The following is a 14,854-nucleotide window of genomic DNA, read 5'->3' on the forward strand; positions in this document are numbered from 1 at the left end:
AAAATTTACCTTGGGCAATTTAGCTGGATCCATACCTAACCACACATTATTCAGGAGTGCTATTTTCACCATAAAATAACTCAATCCTTCCTGGATCTTGTTAAAAATACCTTGAAGAACTATATTGTGGCTTACAACGGCATTAACATTTAGAGGTACGATTTCTATCAGCTGAAAGATTTTAATACGAAAATTGTGATTCCATGCAGTGTGATTCGGACCTAAATAAATATGATATAAATATTGCGACGTGCCAGGTTTGGCACATGTGAGATATGTGATAATTTTTATAAAATGTTTAATTGTGCTTGAGGTGACAGATCTAGTCGACCGAAGTATTCCATTTTCATACTTCGCCTAATACAGATAAAAATATAGATATGGACAAAATGACAAGAAAATCTAATATTAATATCCAATTTTGTGCGAAATCAAAGATTCCATATTCATCTCAGGTTTCTGGTTGAGAGAAATATTCGTCCCCATTACCGTTGTCGTCGTCGCAAAATGAAGTCGAGGCGACAATAACGTTGTTAGGGTTGTCGTTTTTTGTCGATAGCGACAAATGGTTGTTATTATCATTGTCGATACAACAGCCGACGTGAAGTCGTTTTTAGAGAATATCTGTGGCCGTAAAAATTGTGATGAAATTTTATTGTTTAGTCGACGTTGATTTTTTAACCATTTTGTAATTGACATTTGACCATGAAAATAACAACGGAAAACCATTTGGAAATATTGAAGTCATTTCCGACACTGGTGTAATAAGATCTTAGCACTAAAAACCTCAATGTTGTGGCCAATTGGAGCAATTCTAGTTTAGTAAAAACTTCGAATTTTTTTTTCCAGAGGTAGTTATTTTTACCCTGATTCCGGAAACTATTTTTTTTCTTTTAGGGACGGACCCGGGACCCCCTGGACTCGAAATTGCAGGATCAAGACCCGGATATACCCATCCAACAAGTGGTCACATGACCACCGAAGGTCGGCTACTTACAACAACTATTAAATTTAGAAAACATTTATTCCCGTAGCCGGTTGAAAATACCCAGAAGAGAATATCTTTGAACCCGGAAAAGGTATTAGCACAAATTGTAGTTTTTTTGGAGAGGTAAGAGTGTCAGCTATAATTTGGCATCAATTTTGTCGAAAAAAAAAATCCGAGTCTAAAAAATCGTAAATTGACTATAACTTCTGAACCGCTTTAATAACCCCATCAAGTGTATTTGCATAAGCGATACCTATATTGTCTATATTAGGTAAGTGAATCCGGGTCATAAGTCCGGACTTTCGGGCCAAAAATTTGGGGTCCCGGGTCCGTCCAACAAGAAAATTTATAAATAGTTGCCCGGAATCAGGGTAAAAATACCTAACACTGGAAAAAATTGAAGAGCTTGGCGAAATTTCTATTAGCACATGCTGAAAGCAGTTCTTGTTAATTCTGCAGTAATAAAAAAATCTAAGAGAAATCTTACATATTTGGAAAATTATCATTTTCAAATTCACGAAATTTCCTATTTATTTATAATTTATACAGATTTGTCTTTATATTCCTTTAATAATTTAAATTATTTCGAATTTTTTGACAAGAACGTCACAACTTTGTTTTTGTATTCATAGGGCGAATTCAAAATATATTTTGACAGAAAACTTGGTCGTCAGATGGTCTTACTGGCCGACCTTATATAGGCCTTCGTCCAATCTTTACCATTTTAGGTCTTTGAACAAAGGAGTTTTGGGTTGACTTAGTTCGATTTTGGCCCTAGGCTCCTTTGTTAATTTCCGAAAAAGCCAGCTAAATATGCGTTTTATGTATTCCCAGCTTAAAAACCTTATTGTCTAATAGCAGTTGCTATTCTCATAGCAATTGAACGCATGGTACAATAAAGTGTGCTCGACTTCTGCCAATTTTGTGTATGTATTTATTGTTTTGAAAAAAAAAAAAACAAATATTTTCAAAATTAATGATTAGAAAAAAGTTCATCGCGGGACGCGCGTTAAACCTATTTGCCAGTTTTGCCATGGATTTAAAAGATCAAACTGTCTAGATCACATTTGCCCTCAGGGGTGCATTTTTGTAATTTTGCGAATTACCTGCTTATTGCACCATGGGTAGAACAGTTCGTAAAACTACAGAAATACATGCCTGAGGATATACCCGCTTCCTGTCAGACTCATTCAAAATTATACACAACAAGTTGTTTTCATTTTTTTCATATTTTTCCTCAATTCTAAAATAAATTAAACAGCGCGAAAAATGAAAGGATTTTCTCTCAAAAATATGATCCAAACTGTTCAATCTTTCAATTATATAGCTAAACTAGTTTGTAGCTTCAATGCGCGTGGAAAAATATATTTCTTTATTTTTCAAAACAATAAATACGTACACAAAATTGGCAGGAGTCAGACACACTTAGAAAATAATTGTAATCAGCTGGTAGCTCTACCTTACCTGTTTATCGCACCGTGTCTGAACGTTGTTTAGATATGGAGATTGCCGTTTTTGTATTGTTTTCTGTATCCATAAGCCTAAATTTCCCCCAAAAGAAAAGTGAATGTCTAGGAGAGGGCCAAAAAACATTTCAATTCTTCTTCCCATAAAATGCATTTTTCTTTAAAATTAACTTTCACCATCATTTCAACAAATCACAAGGAATGGAAATGGCAACACTTTTATGTTTTGTATAGCGCCATCTGTTAGATAAAATATAACACTATATAACATCACATTTGCAATATCTTCAGTTGATAGATGTCGCCATTGACAATGGTAAAGTGTTACCTTGTGAGATAAACAGTGATGCCAAGTTGATTTTGTTACTATTAAAAATAACGGATACTTTTGAGATTCTATGCGTAGAAGTAAAAATATTCCTGAGTGGAATAAATAAAGGAATTATTTTTTTTTCAAGTATTTATCCCGACATCCATGTTGCTGTACATTCTGTGAACGGGTCATAGCTTCAAGGTAACCACAAGATTACTGGAATATACACATATATATTTTCTGCAATTTCTTTAATGATTTTAATAACGGTAATAGTTGCTGAATTTTTCTAATCAAAAATTCTATTTAAAAGTACAAAAGTTACTTAAAAGAAAAGTGATTCTTATGGGTGATGCCACATTGTTTTCGGTAAACTTTACAAAAGAATAACACACCTGTGCAAGTGTATAGAGTTGTATTATGTATTTCAGACTTAAGGCCATACATTCTCTGCTTTTTAAATCTGGAACATTTTTAGGTTTAGTATGATTCTGGAAAATCCTCCGCTGCATTGAAATCAAAATTGTTGTTGTTTTTATTTTCATTACATTTTATTGAAACTTTTGCAATAAAGTGCTCCTTTCTTAAAGTTTTTGTGATTTTGCATATATATTTAATGAATAATAATTGAAAATAGTATATAACTTACATTTAAAAGAGTTTTTTTTTTTATTTATTTATTGTTAAGTTTTGTTTTTTTTTAAATATATAAGATATTATATAAAGACTAAAATCCTTATATGCATTGCCATCGATCGATTATTTAAAAAAAGATTATAATTGGTTTTTGTAACTAAATTGTTAAACAATTGTTTATAAATGCTAGTTTTAGTATAACAGTTTTCATGGTGATGTACATTTTTTAACAAAAAGAGAGGGAAAGAGAGCAAGGGTTGATAGGAAAAAGACTAATAATGGTGGAAGGCCAGCAAAGAATATTTGAGCAACAGAATGTTATTTTTTCCAAATCATTTATAGATTTAATTTTGAACTTATTTTTCTCTTTGGCGTACTGAGAAAAGCTAACAAAAAGAGACAAAGAATAAACTGAAGTTTAACTATTATAGAAAAGTTGGGGAAGCTAGGGATCCGTAAGTCGATTATCGTTAAATCAAATCCATGAGGTAGTCACATCGACTCAGCTGCTGCTACAATGAACTGTCAACCCAATTTCGTAATTCAGTAGTTTGAATAAAAAACTGTTCAAATTTGTAAAAATTGTTGAAAATGCATATCATAACAACCAACGATTGCCGTCGAATAAGAAAACGTATAAAAATCGACCTATGTTTGAACAAACATTTAAAAGTTGTTGACATATCAATGCGTTTTATCACATGGCTTTTAAATGCTAAAAAAAGGTTTTGTTTTAGAAAAATAATTTTTAAGGAATCAACTTTTCGGTTCCCCACTGGCCTTCCACCTTAAGTTGTATCTATATGAAAATATATCCAGTATTATTATAGAGATATTGCTTTAAAATGAGGTTAAGTTTAAAGTACTATGTTGCAAAAATGTATGTATATTGAGGTTAGATAAGATTCATTTAAAATTACTATTAAAACAATAATAATAATATAGATCACAATTTGTTATTTAGAAATGAAAATATGTATAAAAAAAATAATTGCGTTATATTCAAGACACTAAGGATATACAACAATGGGAGAAAACACTTTTTTTTGAATCAATTTTGGTATTAGAACGAGAATGTGACTTTTTATGTAATAAGTGAAAAAGTAAAAAATAAGAAAGTTTGACAAATCTTCCGAAAAACCTTTTTTGACTGGCTTAAGTCATCGGATGGCTTCTTCGGAAAAGAACAAAGGATCTTAGGACCAAAATCGAACTAAGTCAACCTAAAACTATTTTTTCCTCTACGAAGAAGTCAGCCGATGACTTAAGCCAGTCAAAAAACGTTTTATGAATTCTCACCCTTAGATTTTTCTCTAAAAAATTAACCCATTTCGGTCAGAGATTTAATTTTTATTTTTGAAAAAGTTTACTTTTTTCGTAATTTGGGACCACTGATTTACTCAGAAAAATTTTCTGATTTTTCCGTTTTTTCCGGGAACCAGTGTTCGAAATTTCAAACAGTCAAGATTACATATATTTAAAGCCACGCTTGTGCATGCAAACCAATTCCTCGTCATTACTTTTACAATTTTTTTAATTTTTTTTATTTTTTAAAATTAATTGAAAAAGTATCCCAAAATATGGGTTTCAGAAATGTACGCCTACCACCGAGGGGGAGAGGAATATTTTTCAGGTTTCTTTTTTTTTAATTACTGACAGAAGACTTTTGCTGCCAACATAAAAATTAGTTTGAAATGTTACCCTTTTCATACATAAATATTTTTTGAAAAAGAGTTTTTTTTTACTGTTCGAAAAAAAAAAAAAAACGAACAGAGGAGCGAAATGGGTTAAGGTTATTGTTCTTTATTTCTGTAAGTGGTAAAATTTGCAAAACTAAGACAAAGACCTAAAATGGTAAAGACTGGACAAAATGCATAATGGAAAAATAGTTAATGTGAAAAATATATAGAGGCGCTGCTCACAACAGTGACATGTTAGCATAAAAATTATATTTACCGAGCAATTTTAAGAATAAAATTTTCTGTAAACCAAAAATTTGAACTAAAAATTGCATTTCACTGGCGTTTGAATATTGCATTTGCTGTTAAAGCAACTTAACATTGGTGATTATGTTGTTATGATATCGTAACAACAGAGGCATTTACACCTGGTGACAATATTTTGACTCTGTCTTGTCCCATCTTTATACTTCTATGTCTTTGACTAAGAAGTGTAAACATGATTCTCCTTTGAATTTTGCTACGTAAAAAGGGTAAAGGTGAAAGTACATAAAAGGCTCTTTTGACTGGCTTAAGCCATTGGCTGGCTTCTTCGTAGAGGAACAAAGGAGTTTTAGGTTGACTTAGATCGATTTTGGCCATAGACTACTTTTTTTTTGATTATCTTTCTCGTTCTTCGTCATGATTGGCAGGTACCCGAAGTACACATATACCAAGAGCTACTTGGTTTTTGATTACTTAATAATCGTATTCTTTGTTTTGTTTATATTTCTGCTATCTCACAGTTAGAGAAAATCAGAGTTGAAGATTGCATTTGTGAATGAAGTTTGATAGTTCGACGAAATTTTCTGGCGAAAAGGTTTTTAAAATTAATTGTAAGTCCTTGTACCTTTCGTAGATTTTAAATAGTTTCCTTTCGTTGCAGAATTTTGGGCAAACAAAAATTTGCTGATTCTCACTTTCAGTGAGACCCTAAGACTCCTTGGTTCTTTTCCGAAAAAAACAGTCGATGACTTAAGGCAGTCAAAAAATCCTTTTATGTGTTCTCACCTTAAGATTCCCGCACATAATGCAACAGATTTTATAATTACATCAAACCAGTTTTAATAAAACGCGCCATTTAGTTTGTCAATTCCCTCTATTATGGGTCAAAACGCGTATTTTAAAACGTTGGAGTTTAGAATTAAATGAATTAATAGGAGAAAGAAAGAGATAGAGGAAGAGAGAGAGAGAAAAAAGTGTCAAATTTACATCCTTAATCAATTTTTGTAGAATATTCTGTTTCATTTGTATTTTTCTTCACATAAAAAGTCATTTAATCGCCTCAATCCAATATCGATCTATATATCCCTACAAAACACTTTTTGTGTCTCTTTTGCCATGAGAAACGAAAGCTGTCTGGGCATCACTTTTGGAAATCAAAACAAAGTCGGCAAACACACTAGAAAATATTACGGAAAAGAAAACAGAGTTTTGTGAGAAAGAAGAGAGTTGAATGTCACTTTTTCTCCTGGCCCTCTCTCCTAAAAACTCATTTCTCTTTCTGGCAAATTTTACATATGTGAATTTGCGACAAACCTGCTTTAAACCTTCGTTCATCATAGCAAAACAGACCTTAATCTAAAACTATTTACTTTATAAAATAAATACGTCAATTAAAAAAAAGAAAAACATCATCGTCCAATTTCAAAAATCGAAAAAGAAAAACAGAAACCGCTTTACATGTAGAAATCGTTTAGGGGGAAACCCACATAATTTTTGGGTCGCTTTTTATTTCTAGTCAATTCCTAAGGTGGTCATTCACTGAAACTGATAGCCCGTCATAAAACTGCTGGCCGTCGTGTTCAACAAACCCAAACGCTGCTTCTGTTTCCTCTGCTCCGTCATGTGATCCTTGAGTTCGTGCAATTGTTGTGACAAATTGGTGATTAACATTTGCGTCTCCAGCAACTGGGCCTGCATGCTACGCAATTCAATCTGCTCACCATCAGCATCGACGGCCGCCAAAGACATAGCCCTTAGGCGAGGGAACCAATCCAATATGCCTGCCTTAACCATGGCATAAACATAACTTTCCGGCCCTGTGAATTCTGTGGGATCTTTCACCTTGACCAGTACAATGAAGTACAAATAATGCCACATATTATGTTCCGACTTGATGTGTTCCTCGAAGCTAACCGTTTTATTATCAAAAGCCGAACGATTGAGACCGCAAATGAAACAGGTATTCTTAAGTATCAATTCCTTTTGTTGTTTCTCACTTCTCAGATCGGCAAATGTGTCGATAATGACACCGAAAATCAAATTCAAAACAATAATGATGACAATGAAGAAGAAGAGCAGATCGTAGATGACACGTGCAGCGAAAAGACCCTCCTGAAAGTGGAAAGAAAGAGAAAATTACATTATTAAAGTTATAATATGCATATGCATATAGGGATGTTTGTTAGGCGATGTTTTGTAAGAACTCCTTAGGAAGTTTGGGGTTAAAACTTTTTATGAGATATGAAATTTTGAGACTTTGTCAACACTTTGTCTACAAGTTTTATTTTTCTCCCACTAAGAAGAAGCATAAACAATGACAGGTGACAAACTCTTCTTCTTCGTTTTTCCCATGGTAGAATAATATAGGTAGACGCGTCAACACAGCTGCTTGGACAATGAACTGTCAAACCATTTTTGGAATTGAAAATGTTGAATGAAAAATTATTTAAATTTGTAAAAATTGTTGAAAAACGCAAATTATAATAGCCTCCGAATGACGTAGTATAAGAAAGCATATATAAATCTACTTATTTTTGAAAAAACATTTAAATTTTTTTTTGACATATCAATACTCCCAAGTGTTGATGCATCTACCTGTATTCTTCTGCCATGGTTTTTCCTTACTCTTCTAATTGTTGTCAAGTGTACAATTTTGAAGGTAGTGAAAAATGTTGACATAAAGACGTAAACGAATTTGCAAATTAAAAAATGTATTAAGGTGAGGGTACATAAGCAGCTTGGCATCATGGCTAGGCTTATTAATGCCAATTTATGAAGGGAAACGACGGCAGAATTCGAGTGCAGCTCTGATATCCCCTCATGATATGTCACAAAATATGACATGCGAAGACTTCAAGCTGTTTATGTATTCTCACCTTTAATGCGACAGAGTGATGAGCTTGTAAAGTAAAAGTATTAGCAAACCAAATTAAAGTGAGAATACATAAAACGCTTCTTCTGAAAAGAATAAAGGAGCATAGGTCCAAAATCGAACTTAGTCAATCTAAAACTTCTTTGTCCCACAATTAGTTAAACTAGTCAAAAAAGCGTCTTATGTATTCTCACCTTTATACGGGACTTGTAAAACAACAATCAGTTTTATACGAAAAAAAAATCGGGAGGCAGCAGAAAACAATTGTGGTGGATGTAGTGATTCTTATTTTGTGGAGTACATATTGTGGAGTCTGCTAATGATTTTAGGGAGTCTTTTAAAGATTTTGTCGACAGCGAGATTTCCTTTGTGGAAAAAATTACAATTATGGTATCCTCTCAAAAATATTTGGAAAAGCTCCTACGCTTCGAAAAGCGACAGTGTGAGAATACATACATACGATCTTTTGACCGGTTTAAGTCGATCGGCTGGCCTCTTCGGAAAAGAACAAAGGAGCGTAGGGCCAAAATTGAACTAAGTCAACCTGAAACAACTTTATTCCTCTATGAAGAATCCAGCCGATGACTAAAGGTGGAAATACATAAAGCGCTTATTTGGCTGGATTAAGTCATCGGCTGGCTTCTTCGGAAAAGAACAAAGGATCGTAGGGCCAAAATCGAACTAAGTCAACCTGAAACTAATTTTTCCTCTACGAAGAAACCAGCCGATGACTTAAGCCAGTCAAGAAAGCTTTTTATGTACTCTCACTTTAATTTACTTTACGTTAAGAGTTACGGGAAGGACATAAGTACAGGGTGAGATGAAAAAACCGCAACTAACTTCAGACTGCTGTCATTTCTAAGCCACTCGTACGACAGCTGTTAAAATTATTCCAGTGACAGCTCATTAGATTGTTTACAAGTGTACAAAAGCATTTTGGTGAGAATTTTCCAGAAAAGAAAGTTATTCGTGATGGAATTCAAGCGTGATAGTGTGATTTCTTTATATTTGGCTGGAAAAGCACAAGTGGCTATCGTTAGACAACTCCAGCATTAAAATGAGAATAAATCTTTTGTGTCTCATACCATCGCTCGTTACGGAAGAAAACAGCAACAGCAGAAATGGATAGAAATGTAAAGAAGCGACTTGATCGAAGACCGCGTCGCAGTGGTCGAAAAATGGCTCGTGAGCTGAACATATCGCAATATTCCATTCGGCAAATATTGGAACAAGAGCTCGGGATAAAGCCTTTGAAATTCCAAAAAGTGCAAGAACTTACATCGCAACGGAAAGAAAATAGACTCAATAGAGCTAAAGAGTTGCTTCGCTTGGCCGAAAATGGTGAACTGCAGAATTTGGTTTTTTCCGATGAGAAAACATTTGTTGTCCAGCAGTTTGTAAACAAACAAAATTATCGTCGTTACTTGCCAGAGGTCAGCTGAAATTGTGCACCTTCGGTTGGCCACCAAAAAAAAAGAACTCAAGCGCCGGCCATGGTAATGGTGTGGGCAGCCATAACAGCCGATGGTCGCTCTCCGCTCGTATTAATCGATCGTGGCATCAGAATAAATGCCAAATATTATGGCGAAAATATTCTGAAGGGTGTATTAAAGCCTTGGGCACGCAAACATTTTGACCGCAGACCTTGGACATTCCAACAGGACTCAGCACCATCGCATTCAGCACACGCCACCCAAGAATGGTTACAAAATGAGGTTCCTCGCTTAATTTCCAGCGCATAATGGCCCCCAAAATCTCCGGATACCAAGCCGTTGGACTTTTTTGGGTCAAAATACCGCAGAGCAACATTCGGGCAGCGTGTGACGGTTTCATTGGCCGTTTGTAGGCCATAATTCGTGCCAAAGGTGACCAATTCGAACAAATCTAAACTTATTCTAAAGTTTGATGCCAGTAAGGAAAATACATGAGCATTTACTCCTCCTCAGTAGCATCAATAGTTTTCCAGTAACCCATAATTACCATGTATTTCTTAAAAGCACAGCACTCCCACCCTTTTCACACATATTGGCAGGAGATTCAATCAAAACTAATACCCCAGTCAATTTTGAAACGTTGGGTTGTCAGTTATCTATTTGGGCGCCAGTCGTGCGTTGAATTCGGAAACAAGAAGTCGAAGATCGGTAGAGTTAGGGAGGGAGACCCCCCAATGTTGTACCCCAGGAGGTGTTAAGATAATTAATAATGGTGTCTGGACCTGGATTATTGATGACATTTTCGATCGGTCGAAATATGAGAGGACCACAACATTCACAAAACGGACAACGGAGATACGACCTAAAACAAGTGTGGAGGTCGATAGTTTCTTAATAACGAATACTAACTAGGTCTTTGGGTCACATTCGATAGCCTGGTCAAATTGTTCGCGCATGTCACAGTTATCTGCGATAAGAAGAAGGAACCAGGTTCCTAAGCTACTTGCTGGCATCTTTTGGGGAGCTGATAAGAAAACCTTCTAGACGTCTTATGACAAAAATGGCCGGTGAGTGGTAAAGTATGCGGCTTAAGGGATATTTCATTTTATCAGACAGCAACAGGATGACCCCCCATGACATATGTCGATCACCAGAAGAGGGTTTTACAAACATATCCATCCTAATCACCTGGTACATAGGTAACTTACGCCCAGACATTTAAGGAAAGACTTTTGATCTACAGAGAAAGAGAGAGGTTTAGCAACACAGAAAATAACCTCAAGATTACAGGTCCATTTAACACTCTGACACGGCCATAGCAGCAAAAGAAGAATTCGAAGTAAATACCGTCCGTGGAGATCATTTGAAACCAATCCTGCGATAAACGAGAGATTTCCGACAAAACAGAGTTGTTTTGGTTTGAACTGAGATTAGGACGGGCAGCCAACGGAGGACACCTCCCAGGCATCTAGCATAGGACAACATGACAAGCGGCACTTCTCTAATTGCCCAATCCAACCTACATAACTAATCACAATGTTACTATGGACTGAACATATACAGGTCTCCTCCTTTTTCAACTTGGAGAAGCAGAGGCAGTTTTAATATCAGAAGGAACCGATTTGTACCAGATGCTATAGTTGGAGGCTAGAATTTCAGTAGTTCCACAAAATTCACAGAGATTGTAAGTACTAATGTCAATAATGCAGTAACTCGCTAGTCGAGCATTAACGCAATCATATTGGGCGCCACTCTAGAGTATTCAAACAGTGCAGTAAAAGGTGCTGATAAAAAAGAGATTTTTTTGCATAAATCATCATTTTCGTAGAAGAACAAAGAAGTCGGCAACTTATGCATTATCTGCTTAATAATGAACACAAATGTTCTGAAATTACCTAAAATCGGCATAAATTGTGAATCACACTCAGCTACAAAGTTCTTTTAATTTACTAGGATTAATTTCCCTCTTTTTCTCGTCCTAAAAATTTGTCGTTTTATCCGCTTACCTTACTAGATGGCGCCCTCAAAATATCACCAATACCGCCACCATTCCTCAGACCTTGATTTAGGGTGGTCACAATGCACATCACCAAGGAATCACATGAGCGTTCTTTGACTTCACCATCACCGGTTGTGATCAATTTCGGGTTCTCCAAACTATCGGGTGTGGAACAAGTGCTGTCCGGGTTAACCGATAGAGTGGCTGCTTCCACCGCTGGAAAATATAAAAAATAAAATTTAAAAGCTAAAAAAATCAGTAAAATCAAGAGATTACCATTTTCAACATGATCCACATCGACTTCCAGCAAGAAATCATCACGGAAGAACATATAACCAATTATGGAGAACAAATAAACCAAAATCAAGGCCAGCACAGCTGTCAAGACAATTGAGCGTCCATTACGGGTTACCGAGCGTATAACATTCACCAGAGTCTCCTCACGGTAGACCACATCGAAGAGCTGAAATTGGAAATTATAAAATTATCGAAATTATCAAAAATTCGAAATTTTAAGCTTTCTTACCAACAGCGAATAGAAGAACGGATGAAAGATCAGACCACAAAAACAAAAGAATATATAGATACAATGGTATAACAGTTGAAAATCGGTGATAATTTTCAAGAAATGTTTCTCCAGTGTACCCTTGTTGCCCATTATACTGATGATGTGGACACTTTTCAGCGTTACCTAGGGGGGATAGAAAAATTACTTTTAGAATGGAAGGAACATTAATTGAAACTACTCTTCTTACCGTCACCACACCCAGCAGACACAACGTTGACTCTGGCCCCAGCAAAAATATCGATCGTAATATTATTGACCCGATTAACGTTCGTATACCCGATTCTCGTGGCAAAGTCACCACTATCACTAGTGAAAATATCATTATGGCCCAGAATAGTAAGGAAATATGAGAGCTTAGTTCTGAAATGAAGAGCGAAAAAAATTAGGGAGAGTTATATAAGAATTTATTTGTGGACATTTTTAATAGGGCCTAGCAAATTATACGTCTAGAAGCTGGCTGAAATATGGCATTGAAATTCGCAGTGCAGATAAGAAAGTGATGAGGTGTATAGGAATCTCAATTAGGTTCGAAAAATTTACAATACCGAATTTATTCGAGACAACTTAAGCCCGGTTTCGCCATCCCTAGTCTATGCATTTGTTTTGACAGCAAAATATTTTTAAAGCTTTTGAGATTTGAGCCAAAATCGGATCAAATCCCGAACTATGCGACAGTTTGATTTTCCAAAAGGTCCTACGTTGTCCGCCAACTTAAAACCTAAATGTTTTCTTCATAACTGTATCCATTAGCAGATTTTCCGATTTTTTTTTATAAAAATAAAAGCGGCACTTAACCAAAAAATTTTTAATTGAGTCAAACGTCTTTTTTTGAGAAACTCCAGACTCTTCGGATGATTAAGTGGCAGAACAAATATTCCGAGACGTCATCACAGACACTTGCTTTTTAATAAATATAATATGGACTCCGAGGACGGCATTCTTATTATAATTATTGATGGCATCTCTGACTGCTTCCGTATGAATGCCACTCAGACTTGCGTGATGGCCTTCTTAATGTTGAGGCTATCTCTTTTAGCTCCTCTTCCCTCTCTAGATCATGTATGTCCTTCATGACATGCCAAGGTGGGAGAGTATTATCCACCATATGATGGTTTGGATGACTGGCACGATAGCACCCAAACGGGTACTGCAACGAAAGCATATGGTTATGTTGACGTACGATTAGGACCATCTCCTTCTCTTTGGATGGTCCACTAGTGTAATGAGGGGTCACCATGTCGCAGTTCTCAGGGCTACATTCTGGCCGGTCTGGATATTATTCCTCTGCGTAAACCTTCGCAGACCGCTTTATCGCATTAAAAGACGCCTACAAGGTCTTCTTGTCCGCACCCCAAGTGCTGCCGCCTTGACGCCGCAAATAGCTGGGGCTTGTGAGGACGACTTAAACATGCTGTCGAATGTGACCCCGAGGATCTTGGAGTGACTGGTGGTTGGTTTTATATTTTCCTCGACATGCACATTCAGCTCTCATTCGATCATGTGGTAAGGGGTGTGGCCATTGATTTCGTGGTGGATATTTTCATATTCCTTGCGTAGAACTAGGCGGCAAGCTCCGCGGGATAGATGTCCAACCTTTCACACATGTCATCGACGACTGGGTCCGACGCCATGATCGTTAAGTCATGCGCATGGGTCATATGTTACGATCTCTATTCCGTCTGTAGGGCTAGGAATTCCGGAAAGGTAGAGGTTAAAGATAGCACCCCACCTTGGTGAACTCCGGAATTCCACGTCCACACATATATTTTATTATCCAACGTTTCAAACTTGACCGGAGGGTAGTTCTCTGCACATCCTCAAACAGTGTGGCATGATTGACCGTATCAAATGCCTTTGATATGTCAAAGGCTACCAACACTGTTCAATCACACGGTTTACTCTGGTCCAATCCTCTACTAATATGTTAGGAAATGACGTGTAATGCTGTTGAGGTACTAAGTTGTGGACGGAATCCGTGCTGATGTTTGGCAACTGGATAGTTTCCCCTAATGCTGGGGAGGATTAAAGCCTCAAGAGTCTTGGCTACTGGCGACAAAATCGAAATCGGCCTGTACGATTCGCCTTTGCTGGAATCCTTGCCTGGTTTCAGTTCACGGCTTCGGGGACTATGTGGATGACTAGCGACAGGTGGAGAACTTTCGTCTGGTACTCAAGTCCCGGCGTATCCAGTTGTTTCAGCATTATCAATAAAATTCCGTTTAGTCCCAGCGCTTTGGATGGGTTAGCGTTCCGGATGGCAATTGCAACATCACCCATCGTAAACTGTGGTGGTTTCACCTCGGCGGGAAGATATCTGATACGACATAGTACTCTTCGCCCTGTCTGTCTCGGGCTGCTTGACAAATTGTCGTTTAAAATACTCAGCGCATCTCATCCGATCAGTCACCGTTACGTCGTTAAAAGTGGCTGAGGTTCTATCATCCTTTTTCCCGGGTTCGAGAGCAACTTAACCCTTACCCACAGCTTACTCATATCGGTTCCAATGTTGGAAAACTTCAGATGGTCTAGCCACTTTTTCCTCTTATGCTTCTGTACCAACCGGCAGACTTCCACTATCAAATCACTGATTCTGGGATCAGTAGGTTATTAATTCCGCTGTCTCTGCGGGGAAATTT

At 36.6% G+C, this 14,854-nt stretch overlaps 1 protein-coding gene across 1 annotated transcript in view; it reads right to left on the reverse strand.

The window, feature by feature from the left end:
• Positions 1-3,547: 3,547 nt before the first annotated feature.
• Positions 3,548-14,854, reverse strand: part of LOC101897637 (inositol 1,4,5-trisphosphate receptor) — a 114,150-nt gene continuing 102,843 nt past the window's right edge. Inside the window, 5 exon segments of the mRNA XM_059128571.1 lie at positions 3,548-7,458; positions 11,658-11,866; positions 11,927-12,113; positions 12,177-12,341; positions 12,406-12,578. Of these exon segments, the coding sequence (XP_058984554.1) occupies positions 6,883-7,458; positions 11,658-11,866; positions 11,927-12,113; positions 12,177-12,341; positions 12,406-12,578 (1,310 nt within the window). The 3' untranslated portion in view covers positions 3,548-6,882.

Source organism: Musca domestica, unplaced genomic scaffold (genome assembly GCF_030504385.1).
Source record: "Musca domestica strain aabys unplaced genomic scaffold, Musca_domestica.polishedcontigs.V.1.1 55, whole genome shotgun sequence".
Lineage (NCBI taxonomy): Eukaryota > Metazoa > Arthropoda > Insecta > Diptera > Muscidae > Musca > Musca domestica.